The following is a 22,242-nucleotide window of genomic DNA, read 5'->3' as shown; positions in this document are numbered from 1 at the left end:
ATTTAAACCGAGTTTAAAATAGACATAAAGACGAACACAAGAAAGTAGAAATAAAAAAAAAAAAAGAACAGAACGTCTTTAAGGAAAGATATAGATTATAATAAATTTAAATCTCACTCAACTTTTTCTGAACGGTGCGAGGAAAATTTCTTCCGAACCGATATTTGTTGTATTGACGCTCGCGATATTGCTCGAGTATTTCAGTTTCGCATAAATCGGCCTCGATTGCCAGGTGAGTTTAAATTCAATTTGCTCACCAGCCGATGGTGCTCCTCTCTCTTTCTCTCTCTCTCTCGGTCGTCGCGTTCCCATCCGCCCCGGAAAGCCGCTCCGTCGCTCCGGAAACTCGTTCGCACAGATGCAGGTCCATCGAAGGGACACTACCGATCACGACGATTACACAATGCGACAGAATAATCGCTCGTCTCTTTATACAGCACTTCCGGCGTTTATTGCGCGCGAAACTTTTTTGCGATGGAACAACAAATTGTTCACGTGAGACGCAACAGATATGCGATAGTAGGAAGAAAAGTCTCTGTAGCAAATTGCCGTCAAGTTGTGTTCCAGAATCCGCGTGCGACACATAAATAAATACTTAACTTAGAACGAAATAAATATATAATGAGAAATACGGTGACCGCGTCCGCCATTCCTGACGTCGCGAGAATTCATTCTGAAATCTGTCGCATCTCGTCAAGTTCAATCATCGCCAACTTCACGCGATTTGCGTAGCTAATAAAAACTATTAGAATATAGGAACGATATGGAAATAGGAACGAAAAATAAGAAAATCGCAACAGAACAGAATATAGGAGACGAAATTTAAATATAATGATGGAATACATTATAATTTTTTATGGTTGTGTATTTTAACGCGCAATTAATATTGATTTTGATCGTAAATGTCCATCAACGCATGTGCAACCAAGTCATCTAACTTTTTATTCTAATTCGAGTATTTCTGATAGTGATTAAAGAATCTTTCCTAAATTTAAGAAAATTAAATATCGGGATTCATAATGAATATCTAATATCGTTTGTCAAATATCTAATCAATCAAATTTTCATAATGAAATACATTTCTATAAATCGCTGTAAAAGAACATCAAAAATACATATATACATATATGGTATATAATCATATTCATAGAAAATGTATATTTCCGTCATATTCATAATTTTCTCTATTTCACCTTTTACCTGGCACGATCGGTTATTTAATTCCATTTTTATCATGAAATATAGCAAAATGTTATTAATATATTAATTTCGAAGTTTTATATAAGTTTTATATAATCATTTTATATAATCATATATAATCATTTTTGACTATCGATTTGTCCTAAAACATGTCTGCGGGGATAGCACCAATATTTTCGTAAAATAAAAATACGCCATGTGACGCTTATAACAATAACTTGGATAAAGGAAATGAGCGTCATATACATGGTATAAATATATTTATACGAATATTTCGTTACATGATTGTGTCTACATATTATGACACATACAATACTAATAAATGCTGTTTACTGCTTTTAACTGTATTCATAGTGTAAAAGTTGATTAAACCTTTTTGATAAAATGCTTTCTCTCGCAACATCTCTATTCGACGTCCACATATCGAATACGTCTTAACAAATATTCATATGTGTTAATAGTATTAACGATATGCGACAATTCGGCCAGTTCGGACAATTATAAAAAATCAGCCGGTCGCATGCCGACGGGGTTGAATCGTTCAATAAATTCATTGCATGCAGCTTTGTGATACTGATTTTGATAATCAAAAGAATTTTCGCGTATATACAATCACAAGTAAAAATTGTGAATTTGTTTACGGTGTTATCCAAAATTAGGCACAGTGTGCCGTTATTTTATTTTCATCTAGTCATTCTATTTTCTTTATTGCAGACAGTCATTCTTCTTTGTCTTCTTTCTCTGCGCGATCTTATAAGCATCCTTTCCATCACGTATTAAACGCGTTCAATGCAGTTGCAAAGTGGAAAGAGCGCTCTCTAATACTGATTTAGAAGCTCTTTAATTCTGATTTATTAGGTGGTAAAAAGTTGCTGAAAATACTTCGCTATGTAGGAAAAAGTACTCAAAAACATACAAAAAAATTGGTCGACTTTCTTGAAAGTTTTCCTTCATTAAAGATAGCTGCCGTATGTACTCTCCTCAAAAGACGTGATCCAAAGATTTATTATTGATATTGGGGAACTTTTGCGCGATAATACACTTTGAACAGGACAAGTAATGAGACTAGTTATTCACTGTGATGTGTGTATCTGTTTTAGAATTATTAACATCTAGATAAGCGATATTGTAAAAACCTCCAATATCAATAGTATTTTAATAGTAGATGGCTTGTTAGAATTAGTAATAGTCCTTTTGTGTTACATGCAATTGATATATCTAAGTGATACCGTTATGATATTTATCATATTATATATTTATCATAGAGCACCTAATACTGATGTCGCCGAGAATGAAAATTTCATTTTAATGTGTCGAAAGAAATGTTCATTTTAGCGAGAGATATTTGGACATTTGATTATCAAAATGAATACTCTGTCAAGTATAGACTATCTTTCATTAAATATCTTGGTTTCGATTTAAAAATATATTGTTGAACAATAGCACCAATTTTTGTTTCTCCAACTTTGTCCCTGTTAAGTGTAAACGTCAGTTAAAAATCAATGAGTTTGAGAACGGTTTTGAAATTTAAAAATCCCTGGGCGCATTCCAATTGCCTTTCTCTCAAAAGTTATATTAGAAAAATGAAAGCAATAACTTCTTGAAAAGACAGTCGTTATTATTTGATAGAAAAATTTTATCCGATATTACAAACTTAGAATCATTATCGCACACTTCAATGCCTCGTGGAATGTGTTTGCAGTCAACTAGTATCGGATTTGCTTATCCTTTCTGAATACGTTACAAACTTGTAGAGACAAATTGAGTTCTATTTAGTATAGAGTATACTACACACGAGACTGTTGCCTGGTACTACGTAGCGTTGTTCTGAAATCAGGCATGCGTCCCTTAGATATTTCATCATCTTACAGAAGCGTACACTTCCTTTTCTTCACTGGTTCAGGAGGTTCTAATGCAGCTAAAATAGCTTCGTCAAATACGTTCTTCAAACCTTTCTAAAATGTTAGAGAAAACGTAACTTTACATTATATTGTTTAAAACATAAAAATACTAGAATTTTATTTTATTTAAAAACACGGATTTCTAAAACTGCATTATATATTTAAATTTAAAGTAACATTTTATTGTTTTATCTTGTCTTAAGTGTTAAATATTTTTAAAAAATTAAAAGAAATATTTTTTATTATGTTTTACAAAATCTCTAATTAAAATAAAAATTATCAATTCTTTCTCACCTGCGTCAGAGCACTGCATTCTACATATTTTACAGCCTTGAGTTCCTTGGCGAGTTTTTCACCCTGTTCTCCAGATATTGGCTTCTGTTTGTTTTTTGCAAGTTTTTCTATTGTTGCGACATCATCTCTCAAATCAATCTGTGTTCCAACAAGTAAAAATGGAGTTCTCTGACAATGATGTGTTATTTCTGGTACCCACTGCAAAATAATAAAATTTTAATTAGTGCTCATGTAAACATATTGAACAATATAACAACAAATAATATTACCTTTTCTTTTACATTTTCAAATGACGATGGTGACACAACTGAGAAACAGACGAGAAATACATCAGTCTGAGGATAACTTAAGGGACGCAATCTATCATAATCCTCCTGACCTAAGAAAAAAAAAGAGTAAAATTAAGTTATAAAACGTTATATATAATAAATTATCCATATTATAAAATGATGCAAAAAAGAAAGATATATTACCTGCTGTATCAAATAATCCTAATGTATAAGGATCACCTCCTATCATCACAGTTACTGCATAATTGTCAAAAACAGTAGGCACATATTCAGAAGGAAACTTATTTGTAGTATATGAAATCAAGAGACATGTTTTACCAACCGCACCGTCGCCTACTACAACACACTTTATCGTCTGCATTTTGATATTCTTTATGTGATCTAAAATATAATAAAAATACAATTAAAAAATTATTCGTATCACATGATAATCAGTAGTGTTTAAAAAAATTTATTCTTTATACAAATGCAAAACACATAGTCTAATCAATTGAGATTAAATTCGAATTTATATCAAATGTCCAATATATTCCATGTCATTCAATTAAATGGTTTCTACTGTACAATAATTTTATTGATAATAAAATTACATATATGATTTAGACGTCATAATAAATATAATAAATGTATAATAAAATATTCTTTCGATAGAATACCAACAAAAATCATTGTATATAATAACACTGCGTAGCAATTATCCCGGCACAGGAATCCTTCATGATTATATTTCACCCTTAACCTAACCTAAATATAGGCGTGTACCTGCGATGCAAGAATTGTTGAGATTTTCTTGTCGTGAAACATCGAGAATCTTTCACGTGGACGAGAGTTACTATCGACTTGGAACGCGAATCTCACGTTCGCAAATTCTTAAATATACGGAACTTGACGTTACCTGGATATGCGGGGCTGTCATTAAAGGTTACTTGCTGCCGCAGCTCATAATCCCGCAGGGCGAAAACGACTACAGGCTTGTCGTGGGCGAATGCAGTCTTCGGAGTCGCGCTTGACAACCACTGGCTTACGAATTGTTGTACAGTTATGCTCCAACTTTACGGGCACCTATCATGCCATGTATATTATTTTTTTCCTCGTCGACGACCGCGATTTTTTTATGTAGCTACGTAAAGTCAAGTTCTTATGCAGCGTCTACGATAAATAGTAGTAAGCTTTAGGGCCGCAGCATACACTTTTGCTAAGGCATAATGCATAACGCATAAGAAAATTAACCAATCAGAATCTTTCATTTCCACTTTTGGGGATAAAAATGGAGGACTATGATTGGTTCATTTTCTTTGCGTTATGCATTATGCGTTAGGCAGAAGTGTGTGCGCGGCCCTTAAGCCATAAAAATTGACCAATCACAATTGATTATTCTTCTTATATTAGAGGTTCTTTTCCTCTGCACTAGGACTGCACTCTCCTAATAGCACTCGTCTATTCTGTAAATGATGTTCCTGGGATATCATACAAGTATATTCGAGATATTCTCCGAACATTCGAAATACGTACTATGATATACTGTGGAATATACTTAGAATGTTATTACCGCTCACTATCTAATCTAATCCGTAATATGTACTGGAGAACATCCCGCGGTATGGCCATAGAATGAAAATGGTTTAGAAAAACAGTATATCATGTAGGACATGCATAAGAGTATCCCACATAGATCGTAAAAATCTATAATATACGTGACACCTCTTACAAAAAAATAAGTGAAAAAATGAAAAAAAATGAAAGAAGTGATGAAACATTTTTTATCTTGTATCGTTGCATGTTTCTAAGGGAGGATTCACACCTTGACAGAAAAGCAGAAAACAGAAAAGCAGAAACTAACTAATCAGAAATCAACAGAAACCAGAATTCACGCGGAAATAAAGAGTACATTCTGCGACTATCAACGCAAGTTCTGATTGGCGTCTGCTTTTCTATTTTGCTATTCTAAATATTTAAAACCAAAAATAAAGTTTTTTAATATTAAATTTTTTTCTCATTATATGTTTGCATATAATTATATGAATACATATAATTAAATATAATTGAATAAAAAAAAATAAAAAAATATAATTGAAATTAAGGAATTACTATTATTAAAAAAAATCATTTAAATTCTACCGCGAGACCGCCATATTGGTTTAATTCTCCCCCGACTCTATCAAAGTGCGCTGAATGTACCGTTTTAATGGTCTTGCAAATAACATGGGAGCTGGTTTGCCTGGTAATCTCACATAGCCTATCTATCTGTCACATAAGCAGAAATTGCGGCTGCAACTCCTAACCTCATTTAACCTTCCAGTAGCTGATCACATTTAACATTCTGGCATTTGACATATGCTACCATCGTCAGAATGGTCCTATTGGAGAATGACGCGGTAACTTGACATGTCATCACTAATATTGCTTTTTTACGTATTTATGATTAATTGATGAAATATCATTGCAGTTCTTAGCGGAGCTAACCAAACTCTTTGACAAATCGCGTCTTTCAGGCGCGGTGTCACTCACCATCAAAAGATGTAAATATCTTTCATGTTTTATTTTGAAGTTTATTTATTCTAAAGTTTGAAAGTAGAACAGATCATTCTTAAAAAAAAAAGGTTTAATTAAATTATTTGCATCAGTAGTCTTTGACTTTATTGAATTATACAACTTTGAAAAGAGGACAGAAGATCTAATTGTATAAACTTATATTATTTTGTAAATTTGTATAATTTATTTGCCTTTCTATCTTTTATTTATATGTTAAAGAACTCTGTTTCAGTTAATGGACACAACAAACCAGTGCCTAGGAAAGGCAGACCTCCCTTACCAACTCCTACGGAGTATCTTTGTCTAGTTCGAGCATCGCTTCGTAATAAGAAAATCTCAACTGTTGTATGTATCTTTCATCAGCGGATGATAATCAGTAATTGTTAACATACCTCTATGATATAACATACTTCTTCATTTTTCAGATTCATTCCAAGGATGTAAACAAATTCCAACAAGCATATTGGAATCTCTTGAAGACAAATATAAGTGGGCTAAAGAAATTAAAGAAAGCAAAATCAGCAAAGCCGAAGGTTCACTGACCCAGTGAGGGCTAACTGCATGGCAGTTTTTTTTATTTCTTTGTTATTAAAACTTTCATACTGTGTTCGCCATATATTTATCGACACTTATCTGCTGTATAAGTCAGCGAGAATAGCGCGATTTGTACAGCATTTTGTATAGACTGATGTACAAAAGATTAATAATACTATTACGAAAGTACACACATGTGACCGCTAATGCGCGAATGCAATGGTAATATATGATTGCGAACATTTATATAATAATAATGAAGCAATAAGAAATAATCATTTGATTAAGGAAATAATCCAAGTTCAAGGAATATAATCAGGATGACATATTTGGCGATCATTGAGACAAAATTTAAATAGAGCTTTATGTTGTCTTGTATTTTTCTGTTATTTGAATACATAAATCTAATATAATTAACTCATAATTCATTATATTTCTTGTATTCTTTTTATGATCTTAATATATGACAATATTTCTTTTTGTGAAATTTAAGCTTTAGGCATAAAATGCGTTATTACTTTTGACAATCTATTGAAATTTTGAAAATATTTTTATCTTCTAATGTCGATTCTCTCTATTTGTAAATAGTAGAATTTCAGCGATGTGAGTTCGAGGTATATTATTTCTTTAATCATTTGTCGTAGAAATGTGTGTTGTCTTAGGTGAAGCGACCAGTTTTTGTCCCCGTTTCAAGATTTATAATGCTGGACTCTCAGGATGTTGCAAAAATAGGATTGATTTATCGTTTATGTCCGGTCATCTGAATAAATCTTTTATATGTACGACGGTCCTCAAAATCCGATTATTTAAGCGCTGCGTATATAAATCTACGGTTTATTTTAACGCTATGAATTACATTTTGAAGATTTGTTAAAATTGCAGCCGTTCACGCCCATATCTTACGTTTATTGCGTCTCGGAATTTGGCTTGCGTTATTTTCGGCCCGAATATTTCATCACGATTTCTGCAATCATATATCTGCAATCAAAATTGCAAAGTCTCCATAAAAATTGATTTATTTTCTTTCTTTGTCATTTGATTTAAGAATAATTATCGAATGAGGATAACAAGAGGGTTTACGGAATCGCGTGATATTGTTTTGTTCACAATCAACTCGATTTTTATTTTTCACAATGCGCGAGTCACATTTTTCCTCAAATCCGACAATCTGCATTACGTATTGTCCGAATATTCTTTGGCACTGAATCCGAACGTGGACATTGTGCAAAATCTTGGGGGGCTGCCAGTGTAATATCTGATATAACGTGAATTTATTGTTGTATACATTACGGTCGTGAATAAACAAACGCGAACGAATCGTCACTCTTCACGAATTCTCTATTACGTTCGTTTCGTCGTCAAAGAATGACGTGGATTAGATGATAGGAAACTTTCAACTGTTTAAGAGACAGTCGAAGAATTTATTTCTTCTTGATGACTAAAGCGTTGCGATTTGAAGAACAAACTATTAAATTTACGTTCAAAAAATTTTTTTATTATCAATTATAAAATCATTGTAATTCTCGTGATAAATAATGAAGAGCTGTTTGTCACTTGTAGCAACGAAATTTTATACCAATTATATAAGAATATATTAAGAATAATTGGGTGCATGGATAAATTGGCATAATTAACAGAAATAAGTAGTGATTATGTAGTGTATATTCGAAAAAGATTTTTGTTTCGTTTACCTTGACATGATTGTCCAGTTCCAGAATGCGAGCTGTATCTTTTAAAAATATCGTTCTTAAAAATATACATTTTTCTGGCTGCGAATCAGGCTTCAGAACAAGGTTTCGGATTATAAACAGAATATGAAAAGTGAACACACACACACACACACACACACACACACACACACACACACATCGATCGAAGAAGAAAACTGATGATTCAATTCAGAAAACAAAGACAATTCGAAAAACACTATATTTCCAATTAATATTTTTGTCAAAATTGTATCTTTGCTTTATTTCTTATTTTTCCGGAAACTTGGATTTCATAAATCTCTCTTCTTGATTATATTCTCAATAATTTTTTTGTTTCATTTTTAACTTTTATCTTGCATTTTTATCTTTCATGTCTATGTATATTTCATTCCTTTTCATCTTCGTAAAGCCCCCTTTTTGAAATTTGTAATCTCGTACCTGCTGGTGTTCATGACGCCGATCATGATAAATACATTGACGAGGGTGGCCATCTGCAACCTTAACACGATTCTATTTTTTTCGTGGATGCATCGACGCGAGGAGCGGCGCGGGGAGCGTCGTGAAATGACGCAATTCTCGTTTCGTTCTCGCGTGTCGTGGACGAGATGGAGGCGGTCGCGGCGAAGAGGGATACCGAGGAGAGGAGAGGAAAGCCCGGACGCAAAGAAGAAGAAGAAGAAGAAGAAGAAGAAGAAGAAGAAGCGGTGTCGGCAGTCGGGCAAGCAGAACCGTACGAACCTCGATCGCGATCGCATCGTCGTCGCGTATCCTCCCTCTCGCACGCGCGTACGAAGAAAAAAAAAAAAAAAGAAACGACTCGTTAGCGAGCCAGATTTTTCGATCGACGAATTAGCGATACCGCAAGTCGGAAAGCAGAACCGGAAGGGCGCCAACAGCTGCAGCGACCATGGTTTACGAGAGTGACTTCTACACGACCCGGCGACCCTACTCGCGGCCGCTCGTTTCTTCCTACAGCGTCACGGTCAGTATTCTTGAGAACTCTGGGGTTGTTTTGCGCCAAGAGAGAGAGAGAGAGAGAGAGAGAGAGAGAGAGAAAACGGGCTGGAAGTATGTCTTAATAATGTTTTTGCTACACGTGGCAAACTAACGTCGAGAAAGAGAGAGAGAGAGAGAGAGAGAGAGAGAGAGAGAGAGAGCCCCGTTTGCGACAGTGTACCATCCCTTGTAATCGCCAGTATCAGCACGATCTCGCTGGATCGCCCCGACGTCTCACCGGCATCCATCGGCCGGCATTTCTTCCCCGCGTGCACTCGCGCGAGGATTTACTTACTATGTTTTTTGACGTAATGATGTTTAAATGTTCGAAATGCTTTGTTGATCCATTTCCCGAAACGTAGATTTGTGAATGTAAATGTGTGTGATTTTCAATGATGAAGCGAGGATCGCGTTTTAACACGTCGGAGCGGAGTATGCTATTTTAACGTCACGAGAAAAATTGGTCCGGGGGAGAAATAATCGATTCGGACCAAAAACAGATTAAATAATTAATCGACGGTCGCCGATTGACGGGGTAATTATTCCGCGCGATCGCTGGATGGGGGTCAGCGTTTTATTTATGACACGCGATATGACGGCGACGATTTACATGCGGTTTAAATTAAAAATATTTAAGTAATTTTCGAATAAGGTTTTCTTTGAAGAGATGCCGAATTTTTTGTGTCTTCGAAGCAATCGTTATTAAGAATGTTTAAAAAAATATTTCTCATTTTTTTATTGTTAAATTGATATCTCAATTTCTCGGCATATGTATTAAAAATAACAACGCAGTAGAAAAGAATTAAAGTAAATGTCTGACTCACATTTTTTTTTATATTTTTGATATTTGTAAAAAATATCAGAATATATCCATGCAAGCAGCGATTGGTATTTTTCAAACAAATATTTATTCATTTATTTATTTAAAACTTTGTTAACTCTTTACTCGCGATATTTATCCTCCTTATTTTCACAATGAAACTTTATTAAATGTTTCATTATTGAATGTCATTTACCAGTCGTTTGATTTTAAAGAGCTAATTTTAAGACGTAATCTTCCGATGAAGAAAAACAAATTTATTACAGACGTCTGAAGGGGACGCGCGGGGATCAATGAGAGGAAATAAAAATCGCGAGTCGAGGGTTGATTCGATTCGAGGCGCAATATTGCCGAGGAAATAAGTAAGCCGCACGGACCGAAAAGAGTAACCGCAGGGATTGACCCGCATTCGCGATTTTGCCGCTGTCGGACATCCGTCCCGTGAGACGTCGCGGTGCGTCGCGCGAAGCGACGAGCGAGAACTTGGCACTTGGTCCCCTTATTCCCCGCCCCCCCCCCGCCCCCCCCCGGTTCGTCGACGAGGTCGATCGACGACAGAGAGCGAGCGGCGCGACTACCGCGTAAACATCTCGACATTGCTTGTTCTCCGACTTGTTCTCCGTCCTCTCCGAGAGGGCCTCACGCCCTCGTCGCTGCTGTCGTCGTCGTCGAGCTCGACGCCGCGACTCACCGCCGAGACAGATATCTCGACTTCCACACTTCACTCCGACCACTGTGTTCACTATTACTACTATACTAGCACTGTACTACCAAATTACTACTACTATTACTACTACTGTTACTACTATCACTACTACTATACTACCGCTCCTGTGCTCGAAAACGTGTACTCGGTGTCCCGGAGAATCGGCGAATCGGCTGATCTTTCAGCTCGAAGGGGTACCGGGGGAGGGGGGGGAGGGGTGGGGGGCGAGAGCTTTCGGCTAAACTCCGGAGGGTACAAATGAAATTCTCATGAAATTACATAGCATTAATCGTGTCCCCGTACGCACATGATATGGCTTCATGAAGAAAATTGATCTCTGTTTTTTTTTTTCTTTTTTTTCTTTTTTTTTTTTTTCCATTGTTCTTTCAAAAAGATATTAGTTGGGCGGGTTATAACTTAGCGCGAATTCAAGTCCGTCGGTAAATGGACTCACAAGGACCCTTTGTCGTATTTGTGATTTATCTCTTTGTGTCTTTTGTCCGTGTTTGGCTACTCTTGACGAGTTCAAGGGATAGCATTTAGTTCTTGTTTCATAGTTACGTTGTCCATGTCCATGATCCCGCAACAATCGGGTAATTGTTATGTGTGTGCGACAGAACTCGCCGCACACCGTTTGTGCTAATCGAGCCGTTGTGAGAGCACTATTGTCCGATACGTATTTCTAACAATCAAAGTAGATATTTGATGTTGATTGAGTAGTGTTGATAGACAATACTTTGATGATTATTAAATTAAATTAAATAATTAGGCGCGATGAAATCGGAGCAAAAATATTGCTGGAAATATAGTAAAAAAAACTTTTTAAATGGTCTTTTCACAGATTCTTTAAAAATATTATGTACACAAGATCATTTTTTTATAAATCGCAGTTGATTCTATCTATGCATCGAGAAAAAAGCTATGCCAAGGATAAAGAGTATGGAAAGTTCAATTTAATTTTTTATTATTTTTTTATTAAAATGTTACCATAAAATTTATCTTCACGTTCAAATCTTGAAGAAAAGTTTTGTTTGTATCGTGAATACCATTAATTTTACTCTTTAGAGGTTCGACTCCGTTACTATTTAACGAGAGATTTCGTCTGGGCATAGTTAGAATCGTCGAGGGATTGGAAATCTGGGTTAACTTTAGGGATCGCCATTGATCATTAATCCGACGATAAAGAAGCGGCCGAAAGCGGCGAGATAAATGGCACAATGTTGACAAGAGGATGTTCTTGCGAAGGAAATCGTACTTTCCAAAATTATGTTCGATCTATCACGGGTGAAATTATTTAGCCGTTAATAATGTTAGAACGACAATTACGATCGCTAAGCTACTATTTAAAAAGTCATAGCTTTTTTTTAATATCGGATTGAAGAAACGATAAATTATTTAAAAATTTTTAAAGCAGATTTTGTTATAAAAAGAAAATGGCTAGAGCAAGAAGCTTTTCAAATCGAGACTGTCAAAAGATTAAAAACAAAGATTTTTCATAAATATTCTAACAATTACGCGTCTCAATCATCATTTATCTGCGCATTTTTCTTTTTAATTATCTTCGCCCGTTAGAAATATCGAGAAATGTAAATCTCGCGATTCAAAAAATGCAAATCTGTCATCGCCCTCGATCGATATTACTATGACATCTCAGATATTCTGACGGCTGAAAATGAACTTGTTGCGTTTTCAAACTGCGTCGCAAGCTTTTTTTTTCGAACATCAGCTGTCATAAAATTTCTGAACGTATTCCGAACGAAATCTGCTCGGAACTCGACTCGGATCGTCAGCCAAATACATTTTTCTGTCGGCGGATCTGAGATTCGCGCTGGGTCGCGCGACGTCTAAGTTTAACACCACCAAGTCCCGGAAAATGGCTGCAACGCTATGAATAGCTTCCGTTCTGTAATTCCCTGCCCTCCGGGCAGCTCTATTTATAATGGATTTGGATTTTCCGATGTTAGACGGCTCCTGCCTGAGGTTTTTATCCTGCGCTTTTTGCTCGTCGCGCATTTTCAACTCGCGTGAATCTTCAGGTCTTCTCGTTCGGATCACGCGCTCCGAAAATTCGATATGGTATCAAGCGATACGGCGATCCGCGTTAAATACTGGCACGAGTTGCTCGTGCTTAATACGCGTCTATTTATAAAGATTAGAATCAACCATCGCACTTCGCAGAATGGATGAATGGTCTCGGCGCCATCGTCCGCAGCGCTGGAGCGAAATTAAAGGCATAATATCGGACGCGGTTCATCCATTTTTCCAAATAAATGTCGTGGCACTTTAGATAAGTAATAGAATAATTCGCACAATAATGCTATCTCGCCGAATGATATAACGCTAATTTGTCGATTTCCTTGGTTTGAAAGTAGATCACAGCAGTAACACTGTAATTGCAGCTGCAACAATGTTGCAATTATCTTATTAATTGCGATTCGAGTGTATTATTTATGCGCGATCATGTATACCTATAGTTGCGAATCGTAACGTAATAATTATATCGTGAGATGTAGAAACGTACGATATCGCGATTACGACAATTCGAAAACATAAAAATTCTTTCGTGCTGGGCACTCTGATCCGGAATTCTCTCGATACTGACGCGAAATTAGGAGCTATTCAATTGCGCGCGCGAAGGACGCCTTCCAGATTATCGTCCGTGACGATTATTAAGATGTTCCCGCCGCTCCGTGTTCTCGCAACTCGAGGGGAGAACTCGGTGTTGCGTTACTCTGCCCTAATTTAGACGCACCGACGGCGCGACGCCGACGCCCACCGTCGGATTTCGTCGACGCGAGAATTCATATACGCGCCCGCCGACGCCAGCACGCGGCTATAGCTGTGCAAGGCGTCATCCCCTTACCGACATATTGGATTCCCATGGAATTCGCCTGTCGAGAGTTGTAATACGCATCGAAAAAAATCCGTCTTCGAAATCTGTGATATATAGGTAATTATTTAAGACGCCAACAACTTGGAAAAATTGAGTTTTAATCTGCTATTCTTCTGAAATATTTGGATGTACAAAAAAAAATGTATGATTAAATCAAATGAAACATAATTATTTATGTAAATGGTTAAAAATAAAATCCTAAAAAAACAAAATTCCAGCAGCGAGATAGCTTTATTTGAGTCATCAAGTATTTTCGTTTCTATGAAACTGTAAATTGTATAATTCTTTTAGCTTGTTTACTGTTTTATTTCTTTATCTAAATCTGTATTTTTGATATATTAAGTCTAATAATATGCATAAAATTGAACGAAGTGATATAGTTTCAAAGCAAGAAAATACGCACAGTCAGACATCACACGTCAGAGATCAAAATTGCTTCGAGTTGTTTAATACCGCCTATCGCTATGCCCGTCTTTAAAATGAACATCTTGCAAGTCTATATCGGGATCCACGATGAATAAACGATGCTTGCGCTGTGGCTATGGATGCGTCACTTTATGACGACATCTTTACGACTTGCCAGGAGAGCAGGATGATGACAAATATTATGGGAATTTAGGCTTTTCTTACACGCGAGACGAGTCTTAGCTGTCCGACGACCACCATAATTTATTACTACTTTAAAAAAATTACCATTTTTATCCCTTTAGGGTAGAAGAAAATAAAAAGGGTTGGCAAGAGTTTCAATGTTGATCTTTTTTTAGTAGATAATTTAGTGGGATAAGTTATAAAAAAATTTTTTGAACGGGATAATTTCTTTGGTTTTTAAATTATTTTCAAATGTTATATTTAAACTAATCATTTTCACGTTATTTTTTATAGAATAAAAACAACGACTGATTTTTAATGCTGTCAAATGAAATAATGTACATTATACTTGTTTTACAACTTCACAGATAACGTAATAATAATATGATATAAAATTTCCAATATAATATAAACAATAAATTGTGTTTCCAGTACTTTTTTTACATATCTTTCTTTACATATATTTCTGAATCCATTAATTATCTGTGCATATTAAATTATGTTCATAATTGCATTAAAATTTGAATAAAATTGGACTAAATAAACAAGCATGCCTGCGTATCATAACATATATAATTTTGTGATTATGAAACAGAAAAGCGTTACTTTTAGAAAAAAAACACAAGATTACGCCGATGACGTACTTCTGTTGTTTTCGTTAACCGTACGTAAGCGCGTGTCTGACATTCTAGAAGCAATCAGCACTTGAGAATTCGCGGGGGCGATCATAAGAGCTTGGCTGTCAAGCTCTTGGATCACTCAAGCCACATGTGTATCTTTGGCACGATTTTTTAGATAGAAGATATCTTTACGATTTTTTTTAACCAAAGGACATATTAAAGATATTTCCAAGACTATTCACAGATTATCTTAAGCATTCAATTATTTTTTTAAAGTCTAGATTACTTACATTATTATCGATTGTACTATTCGTTAAAATATATTCGGCCTGGCCATTCACACGGGATATAATATAACTTGTAAAAATATTTATTATTTCAAAATCTAGCATAGATAGAGCTTTTTTATTTCGCAATGATAGAATTAGATAACGCATATAGAAACGTGTAATAAGAGAAAAAATACGGAACAGGAGATTGAATTATTTGATAAATCAATATGCCAATATGTCACTTAATACACCTGTTTGCTAATTCTATGAACGAGAAAAATTGATTCCTGTCTATTATAATATACGTACATATATATTGAAATATAATGTGAAAAATGAAACAAAAAAAAATAAATTTTTTTTTTTAAATTACACAATATTGCCATCTTTATGTTATAAATTTCGCACACAAAGTTGCAAAGCTGTCTTGCCTGACGATCCAATAAAGAAAAATACGATTCGGATTTACGGTGTCGAAGAGAACTAAATCAGAACCGAGCTAATCTAAATCCATCGGGGTGGGACATCGAGGAGGACACGAGCGGTACCATGACGACGGTCGCGGTTTTAATAAAGAGAAACAGATGTGGCAGTAGTAGGAGAGTGGTGTGGAAGCTCGAAGAGACGTCGGCGAGCAACACGCGAACACTGCTTGACTTTGGGGAAAAAAAAAACCTTGCGGCTCGGATAAAGCTTCAAGACTCCGCGTGCGATCCGAATGGAAAATCACCTTGCGGATTGCGAGAGGCTCGAAGATTCTGAGTGCTGGCTAATTACCCTTGATTGAAAACACTAAAATGGCTCGAGGACTAGCGATGATCCTGACGGACCGGAATTTGCCGGGCTCGAATTTGCAGAACACGGAAGCTAAGAAGCAGGACTATTTCCCGTGGGAAAAGGTGCCGCTTGTGCCGCGACCGTCGCTAGTGGCGGAGCCGTTTACCGTGTGGGGCCGTAAGAAGCAGGACCCGCGCCAGGAGTTCTATCAGTACGCCACCCTGCCGGACAAGGAGGGCGTGGTGCGCGGCAAGGACGCCGCCAAGGACGATCACGTCCGTCAACTGGTGGACCGCGGTGCCGTTTCGAAGGTTGGCCTGGACGCCGCCGCCGAGCTGGCCACCCGCGGCCACGTCTTCGAGAAGGGCGTGCTCGCACGGCCGTCCACCAAGGTCAGGCACGCCAGCACACCTGCCACCGGCCGCACCAAGATCCTGATGGCTCTGCAAACGCCGTCCTGGTACCGCTTCTAACGATGAGAAACGAGAAGGAGGGATGACGAAAACGTTGTGTACTTTACGGACACTCTTCGGAAAGATGAAATTACTACCGACATTTTTATTATTACACGAATTATTATATTACAGCTCGATGTCTCGATCTGATTAAGGATTTCCTTTAATGGTTAACTTTGTAACACGGAACTAGCTGTTTCTACTTTTGTGCTTTGACGTGCCAATTATAGCGAATTAGAGTTAGACTTAGCTAGTCAAGTTTCGGTCGAGCAGTTTACACAAAGAAATATTTCCTGCGGAATGTTAAATTTGCTCGTAAGAGTTTCATGGATTAATATTACATTCGAATGACGATGATTAGAGTTTCTAGACGTAGTCTGCCTTTTCAGATTTAAACATGATCGTTATACTTTTGAGACGATTAACAGTGATTCTTTCCTATCATTTGTAAAGGGAATAAAACAACGATATGAGAACATTAAAAACTCTCTACTAGGCATTTATTAGTCATTTTGTAATTCCAATTTTTCTGACGCGAGTTCACGCGCCGAAAAAAGCAACGTTTCACAACGTACCTTTCGACGTTCTTTTCTCATAAATCTCGAAACGACGCTCCCATTTTTCGGGAACTCTCTTTCATAATGTAGTATCATTAAGCGATCACGCTAATGACAATTATAAAACCGCCTGCGGGCGCATTCCGCATCTTTCGTATTTCCGTGTCGCGAACGTGTTCCCACTGGTCTCATTTTTTTTTTTTTTTTTTTTTTCGTAATTATTCACAATTGTTCGACTCGTCAAACGAATTACTCGAATGGATTTTACCTTGTTAGCGCGAGACGATGCACAGTGCACGCAAATCCTGCATTCACGCATGTAATACGACGAGACGAATAAAGCTATGATGTCACTTTAGAGAGTTTATCAAGTCTGTTTTGTCGCAAGACTGTACAAACGAAATATCCAGATTAATGAAACTCATTTGATTAATCCCTTCGTATCTAGCATAATCACGCGTGGTTGTACCGTCGGTCTCGATTAAACATCCCCCCTTCGTCTTCCATTACCCTCAATCGAGCCTTGATATGGTAAACGTAGATTCAATGCTTAAACGTCGATGTTTAAGGATTTATTGAGATTCCGTGATCGCGAAAAATCATGTTGACTTCTAATATCTTGATATATGTTTGTACAGCGCCCTGACTTTTCACCCTCGCAGCAGTAACTTTTAATTGCCTTGTTTAATTGACCACACTAAGCTGTTTGGCATTAATTTTCACAGTCGCGTCGCAGACTGCGCGACTGAAGCGGCGATCTTATTCGCAAAATTGTTACGGGAGGTAAAACGCATAAAGAAACCTCACCTCGCTATTCGTTCACATTTTATTATACAAAGTAGAAAAAAAAAGAATCTCGCGAGTCTTCTTAAACTTTAATGGAAGAAAGAAAAAAGAAAAACGATTCACGCAGTTGAATTTGCAATTAAATTCGATTTAACTTCCCGATCCCGTTCGTCGCTGAATTAACGGAGCTTTCGTAATCGGTAAATCTCCCTCCGTGCCGAATTGCAATTGCGAGGACGTGCCCGGCTAATCGAGCGATACTCCGATTTGACGTAATTAAGTTTAATGAAGCGTGAGCGCAATCCGCTCACGAAGTTTCGCGCTCGAAGAAGGTCGAAGAAGTTTCGGTTACGGGACACCGAGTGCACACGTGGCGGGACAGATGCGTGCAACATTCTCATCATGCACACACGTACACGTACGTAATAATGTTACCAACGCGTTTCTTGGCAAGGGCCGCGTATCGTTGCCCAACGCTCGGAGTGTCCTGAATATTTCGGCAAGGAGACATTATTAATGCATATGTTACATACCGCTCCGCGTTTATAATTGGCCCGCACGTTGTGTGTCTACAGATAGATCGACATGTTATTATCACGAACATGATCCATCACACTCTTGTCTCTGTGTGTGTGTGAATGTCAAGAAAAAAACCCCCCCCTCCCCTCCACCGTTCCGTGTTCCCTCATCTTCAATTTCCTCCTTTCGCGAATCTTTTAACCCTTTGCCGGGGAGGAGTTTGTGACTCGTCGTGATTAATACGTTTCACTGTCGTGAAAATTATGGCGAGTGGTGAAATTAATTAAAACAAAATTAGTCTATCAGTTATCTCAGAGAAGCAAAGATATTTTTGTGCTTGCCGATTGGGAAATTAAAATTAAAAATTTCGATTAAAATTAAAATAAAAACTCTTCTCACTCTCAATGTAACTAGAATTACGCCGAGAGTTTCGAATTATGGACGATGGATCGCATCCCGCTGGTGCGAAATAATAAAGCAAAGGGTTAATCAACGTCGTCGGGTTCCAGCGTCGTCTGGATCTCGCCAACTTTCTCCATATTTGGCCACGAGCCCAGCCGGCCATCTGGGCGACATTACCGGCCATCTTCCACGGAGATGAGAAATGACTTCGCGAATCTCTTCCTCTCAGAATAGACGAACTGGCAGCGCGAGTACGGGTTACTTCCCGCGCGACGGCACGGGTTAATTATTCGCGAGTAACGCAAGTAGTTATGGACACCGTCGAGCCAGACGACGCAGCGATGCACCTGTTCGCCCACCTTCCACCTTTCACGTCTCTCGTCGCGCATCTCTCTCGGCCGGAGAACAGGGCCAGATGATATTTTAAGAAGATAGACTAGAATAATCTTGTCGTGAGAGAAGAAAAAGAGAGGAAATTCGTAAAACGATACATTTTCAGAAAAGATCTTCGCTCATATATTTAAAAAATTATAATACTTTAATACTCAACCTGTTCTCTGACCTAAAGCTAAATCATAAAACCTCTCATGTAAATAGAATCTGTAGATTTCTTGACGCAACCCTATTTTTTCCTGATCCGACAATCCATTTGCAGACCGCGCATGGAGAACCACGAGAATCGTCCTGAGACGAGAATAATGTCTGGCACATAACTTTTTATACTTACATTCTGTGAAGACTTGAAAAAAAAAATTTATTTCGTAGAATCATTAAAATTTTACGAAATTATAATAAACATGTAATTCTTAGGTTAATTCTAGTATTAATATTTCTGTATAGTTTCTTTATACTCATCTATAATTTTATTTGTTTTACATAAATTCAATAATTAAGATAAATAAAATAAAATACGCAGAGGATAAATATCTTTTCGATTTTCACGTGCCAAAAAAAGATGCAAAAAAAAAATCAAGTCGCCGGACGTTACGACTTGTCGATGGACGCCGCTCCGTTCTCCAGGCGAGCCTGTTCTCCTCCTCACGTCGTTGACCTTGATCTAATCCCCGAATCCGTAGACGCCTCGCCACTACGTGGTCCGCGACTATCCGGAGGCCGGGGTGAGGTCCGCCCAAGAGCAGTACAGCTATTCGTACACCAACACCAGCTCAACCAGCTCGGACTCGTACGGCAGCCGTCCTCAAAGGACCACCCAGACCCAGGAGAGCGTCATCAAGAGGGAGAGCGGTCCGTACGGCTCGTACTCGACCGAGAGGTCGACCAGGACATCGTCCGGTGGTGGCCCCGGGAGCTATCGCTCCTCCTACGAGTCCACCGCTTCCGGTCGTTTGCCCGGCGGCACCAGCTACCGCCATTACTCCTACCGCGTCTAAATCCCCGGCACATCCCCTTCTCGTCGATCGCGCTTCCGCTTTCATCGATCTCGACGACGTTACGAACTCTCCCCTACGTTTTCTCAACGGACGATTTTTCGGCGGTACCAAAACGGCTGCGGTATCGGGTATCTGCGGTATTTCCACGCGCGCGACGTGAATGATACATCATTTCCGACGTCGTCGGAGACATCACAGATGCCTGCTATTCGTGGTACCCACGTTAAGGAACACGCGAACATAAATGCCACACGCGCGCGCGCGCCACGGTACGGTAAAACCGACTGATGCGAGAAACACGCGGAAATTGAGTCGCGCTATTTGGAGAACATTTTAAAGCAGATATACATCGATGACGGAGATTTCCTTTCGACGAAAATTACAAAGTTAGAATCTTACGAATCGTCGACCAGAGATTTCCTTTCAACCGAGATCGCTAAGCTAAATCTAGTGGCAGTAACGACGAGAACGTGCAAAGTATATCGAATAAATGTACTTTTTCTCCGCAACGAGATCGCCTTTATAACATAAATTTGTTTATTGTTAATTGAAGACGAAACTACTATACATTAATTTGAAAATCGCAAAATCTCAAACAGAAATTAATTTAGATCGTCGATATGGATGAAAGCATTATATTCGTCTTTTTGTCGCATGCCGACCTAGAATTCCTTGTTGTTTTTCTCCTCGTGACAGTTTTGTATACGCTTGATTTTCTTAAAAATGTCTTTGATAAAAAAAAAAAAAAAGAATGAGGAGAAATTTCGCGCTTTGAATGTGCGTCAGCGCATCGGCAGGAAAATGCTCCTGATTTTCTTGATGTTATCATCCTATTATATAATCACCGTTGTTGCCGTAGCCCAAGCCGGAGATAGAGCATTTGCATTTAGAGGTAAATTAGAAGCTAGTCACGAGCTAAAAGCGAGAGCAATAGACAGAGTTATTGCGTTTTTCATCGAATTCAATATAATAATTCGCGTGATGATCGGCAACGAGAGCAGACGGTTTTTAATCTCGTAAAAATTGTTACGTACATCCGACTTTGTAAATCATGAATTTTGAACGAGCTCTCCGAAACTTCGCGCTTGGCGCAAAAATTGTAAACAACCACAGTAATAAATCGCATGAGACAGCACACTGTAAAGATTTGTATCCATCCTATGGCCGAATTGACGTCGATGCTTCGCGAATCGAACGCTGCCTGCAGACGCCCGAAGTCTCGCGGATTGTGCAATCGTTTGTATTTTTTTTAACCATTCGCTCCCTAATATCTGTCTCATCCTAACTCGTGCCTTTCCTTTCTCTTGTGGGGATGTTTTTATCTTTCATTATAGCCAATATAGATTGAGCGTTTTTCCTGAAATATCATATTTCTAGAATAGTGAGTGTCGATCAGGCAGCTTGTGTCGCCCCGATATTCCTGTAAGAGTGCATCATCCTGCGATGTCCATTGCATTATTTATCGCCAGGCAACCATAATCTCAGAAAAAAGTCAACTATGTAATATGGATAAAAAATGATTTTTTTTTTAGAGATAAATCGCTTCTTACAGAGTCGATATCGTCTTAAGATAATAGAATGATTGAATAATAAAAAAATATATATTATAATAGAAGGATTATAATAGAGGACTTGATTTAATTATTTATAGATTGATCTGAAGTGATACTTATAGTAACATAACGTCATTTATTAATATTAGATTAAAAAAAGCGATAAGATTAATTTGTTTTAAAATCTAATATTTGAAATTCAAATTTTTTCTCTGTCTCTCTCTCTCTTTTCTAAAGTAATATGAAGAAATGATTCAATTATAACTTAAAGACATCTATAGTTATTCAGACACCTATATAGTTATCTTTAAATGTCCGTATAATGATTTATATATCACAATTATATTTCTGGAAAGTTAAATGCGGATTACATCTTGTCTCCTGAAATTATGGTTATTCTGCATCAGGGCTTATGAAGAACTGCTTTTCATGCGGCAGTTTTCTCGT

The 22,242-nt window shown here is 37.5% G+C and overlaps 3 protein-coding genes across 9 annotated transcripts in view; 2 read left to right on the top strand and 1 right to left on the bottom strand.

Moving 5' to 3' along the window:
- Nucleotides 1–1,443: 1,443 nt before the first annotated feature.
- LOC105432027 (cdc42 homolog) lies at nucleotides 1,444–4,818 on the bottom strand. 2 transcript variants are annotated; one of them, XM_011646609.3, is made up of 5 exons: nucleotides 4,581–4,818; nucleotides 3,869–4,066; nucleotides 3,665–3,774; nucleotides 3,396–3,593; nucleotides 1,444–3,155 (listed from the first exon to the last, which is right to left on the bottom strand). In XM_011646609.3, exons 2-5 carry the CDS (start codon nucleotides 4,044–4,046, stop codon nucleotides 3,066–3,068), a joined length of 576 nt encoding a protein of 191 aa, XP_011644911.1. In that variant the 5' UTR covers nucleotides 4,047–4,066; nucleotides 4,581–4,818; the 3' UTR covers nucleotides 1,444–3,065. The 2 variants fall into 2 exon arrangements, with proteins under 2 accessions (XP_011644911.1, XP_011644912.1); XM_011646610.3 differs by having other exon boundaries at nucleotides 4,448–4,589.
- A 1,081-nt stretch (nucleotides 4,819–5,899) lies between these two features.
- Srp14 (signal recognition particle 14) lies at nucleotides 5,900–7,175 on the top strand. The gene is made up of 4 exons (XM_011646611.2): nucleotides 5,900–6,060; nucleotides 6,132–6,204; nucleotides 6,450–6,562; nucleotides 6,643–7,175. The coding sequence occupies exons 1-4, from the start codon at nucleotides 6,037–6,039 to the stop codon at nucleotides 6,757–6,759; spliced, it is 327 nt and encodes a 108-aa protein (XP_011644913.1). The 5' UTR covers nucleotides 5,900–6,036; the 3' UTR covers nucleotides 6,760–7,175.
- A 1,379-nt stretch (nucleotides 7,176–8,554) lies between these two features.
- Nucleotides 8,555–22,242, top strand: part of LOC105432029 (uncharacterized) — a 28,269-nt gene continuing 14,581 nt past the window's right edge. For 5 of the 6 annotated variants that reach the window (XM_089071215.1, XM_089071214.1, XM_089071212.1 and 2 more), the window contains exon 1: nucleotides 9,201–9,442. In XM_089071215.1, coding sequence (XP_088927341.1) covers nucleotides 9,368–9,442 — 75 coding nt within the window. In that variant the 5' untranslated portion in view covers nucleotides 9,201–9,367. Of the gene's footprint in view, nucleotides 9,443–22,242 lie in introns of all 6 variants that reach the window. The other variant, XM_089071209.1, reaches the window with a different exon arrangement.

The sequence above is a fragment of the Pogonomyrmex barbatus genome, unplaced genomic scaffold (assembly GCF_055798465.1).
Source record: "Pogonomyrmex barbatus isolate J1 unplaced genomic scaffold, ASM5579846v1 scaffold11, whole genome shotgun sequence".
NCBI lineage: Eukaryota > Metazoa > Arthropoda > Insecta > Hymenoptera > Formicidae > Pogonomyrmex > Pogonomyrmex barbatus.
Note: the sequence above shows the minus strand (reverse complement) of the source record. Positions and strands in the feature narration are given on the sequence as shown.

Coding starts and splice junctions, on each gene's coding strand:
- Srp14 (XM_011646611.2), top strand. CDS start 6,037: ATGGTCCTATTGGAGAATGACGCG. Junction 6,205..6,449: donor GTCACTCACCATCAAAAGAT/GTAAATATCTTT, acceptor ACTCTGTTTCAG/TTAATGGACACAACAAACCA. Junction 6,563..6,642: donor ATAAGAAAATCTCAACTGTT/GTATGTATCTTT, acceptor TTCATTTTTCAG/ATTCATTCCAAGGATGTAAA.
- LOC105432027 (XM_011646609.3), bottom strand. CDS start 4,046: ATGCAGACGATAAAGTGTGTTGTAGTAGGCGACGGTGCGGTTGGTAAA. Junction 3,775..3,868: donor AGGATTATTTGATACAGCAG/GTAATATATCTT, acceptor TTTTTTTCTTAG/GTCAGGAGGATTATGATAGA. Junction 3,594..3,664: donor TTGAAAATGTAAAAGAAAAG/GTAATATTATTT, acceptor ATTATTTTGCAG/TGGGTACCAGAAATAACACA.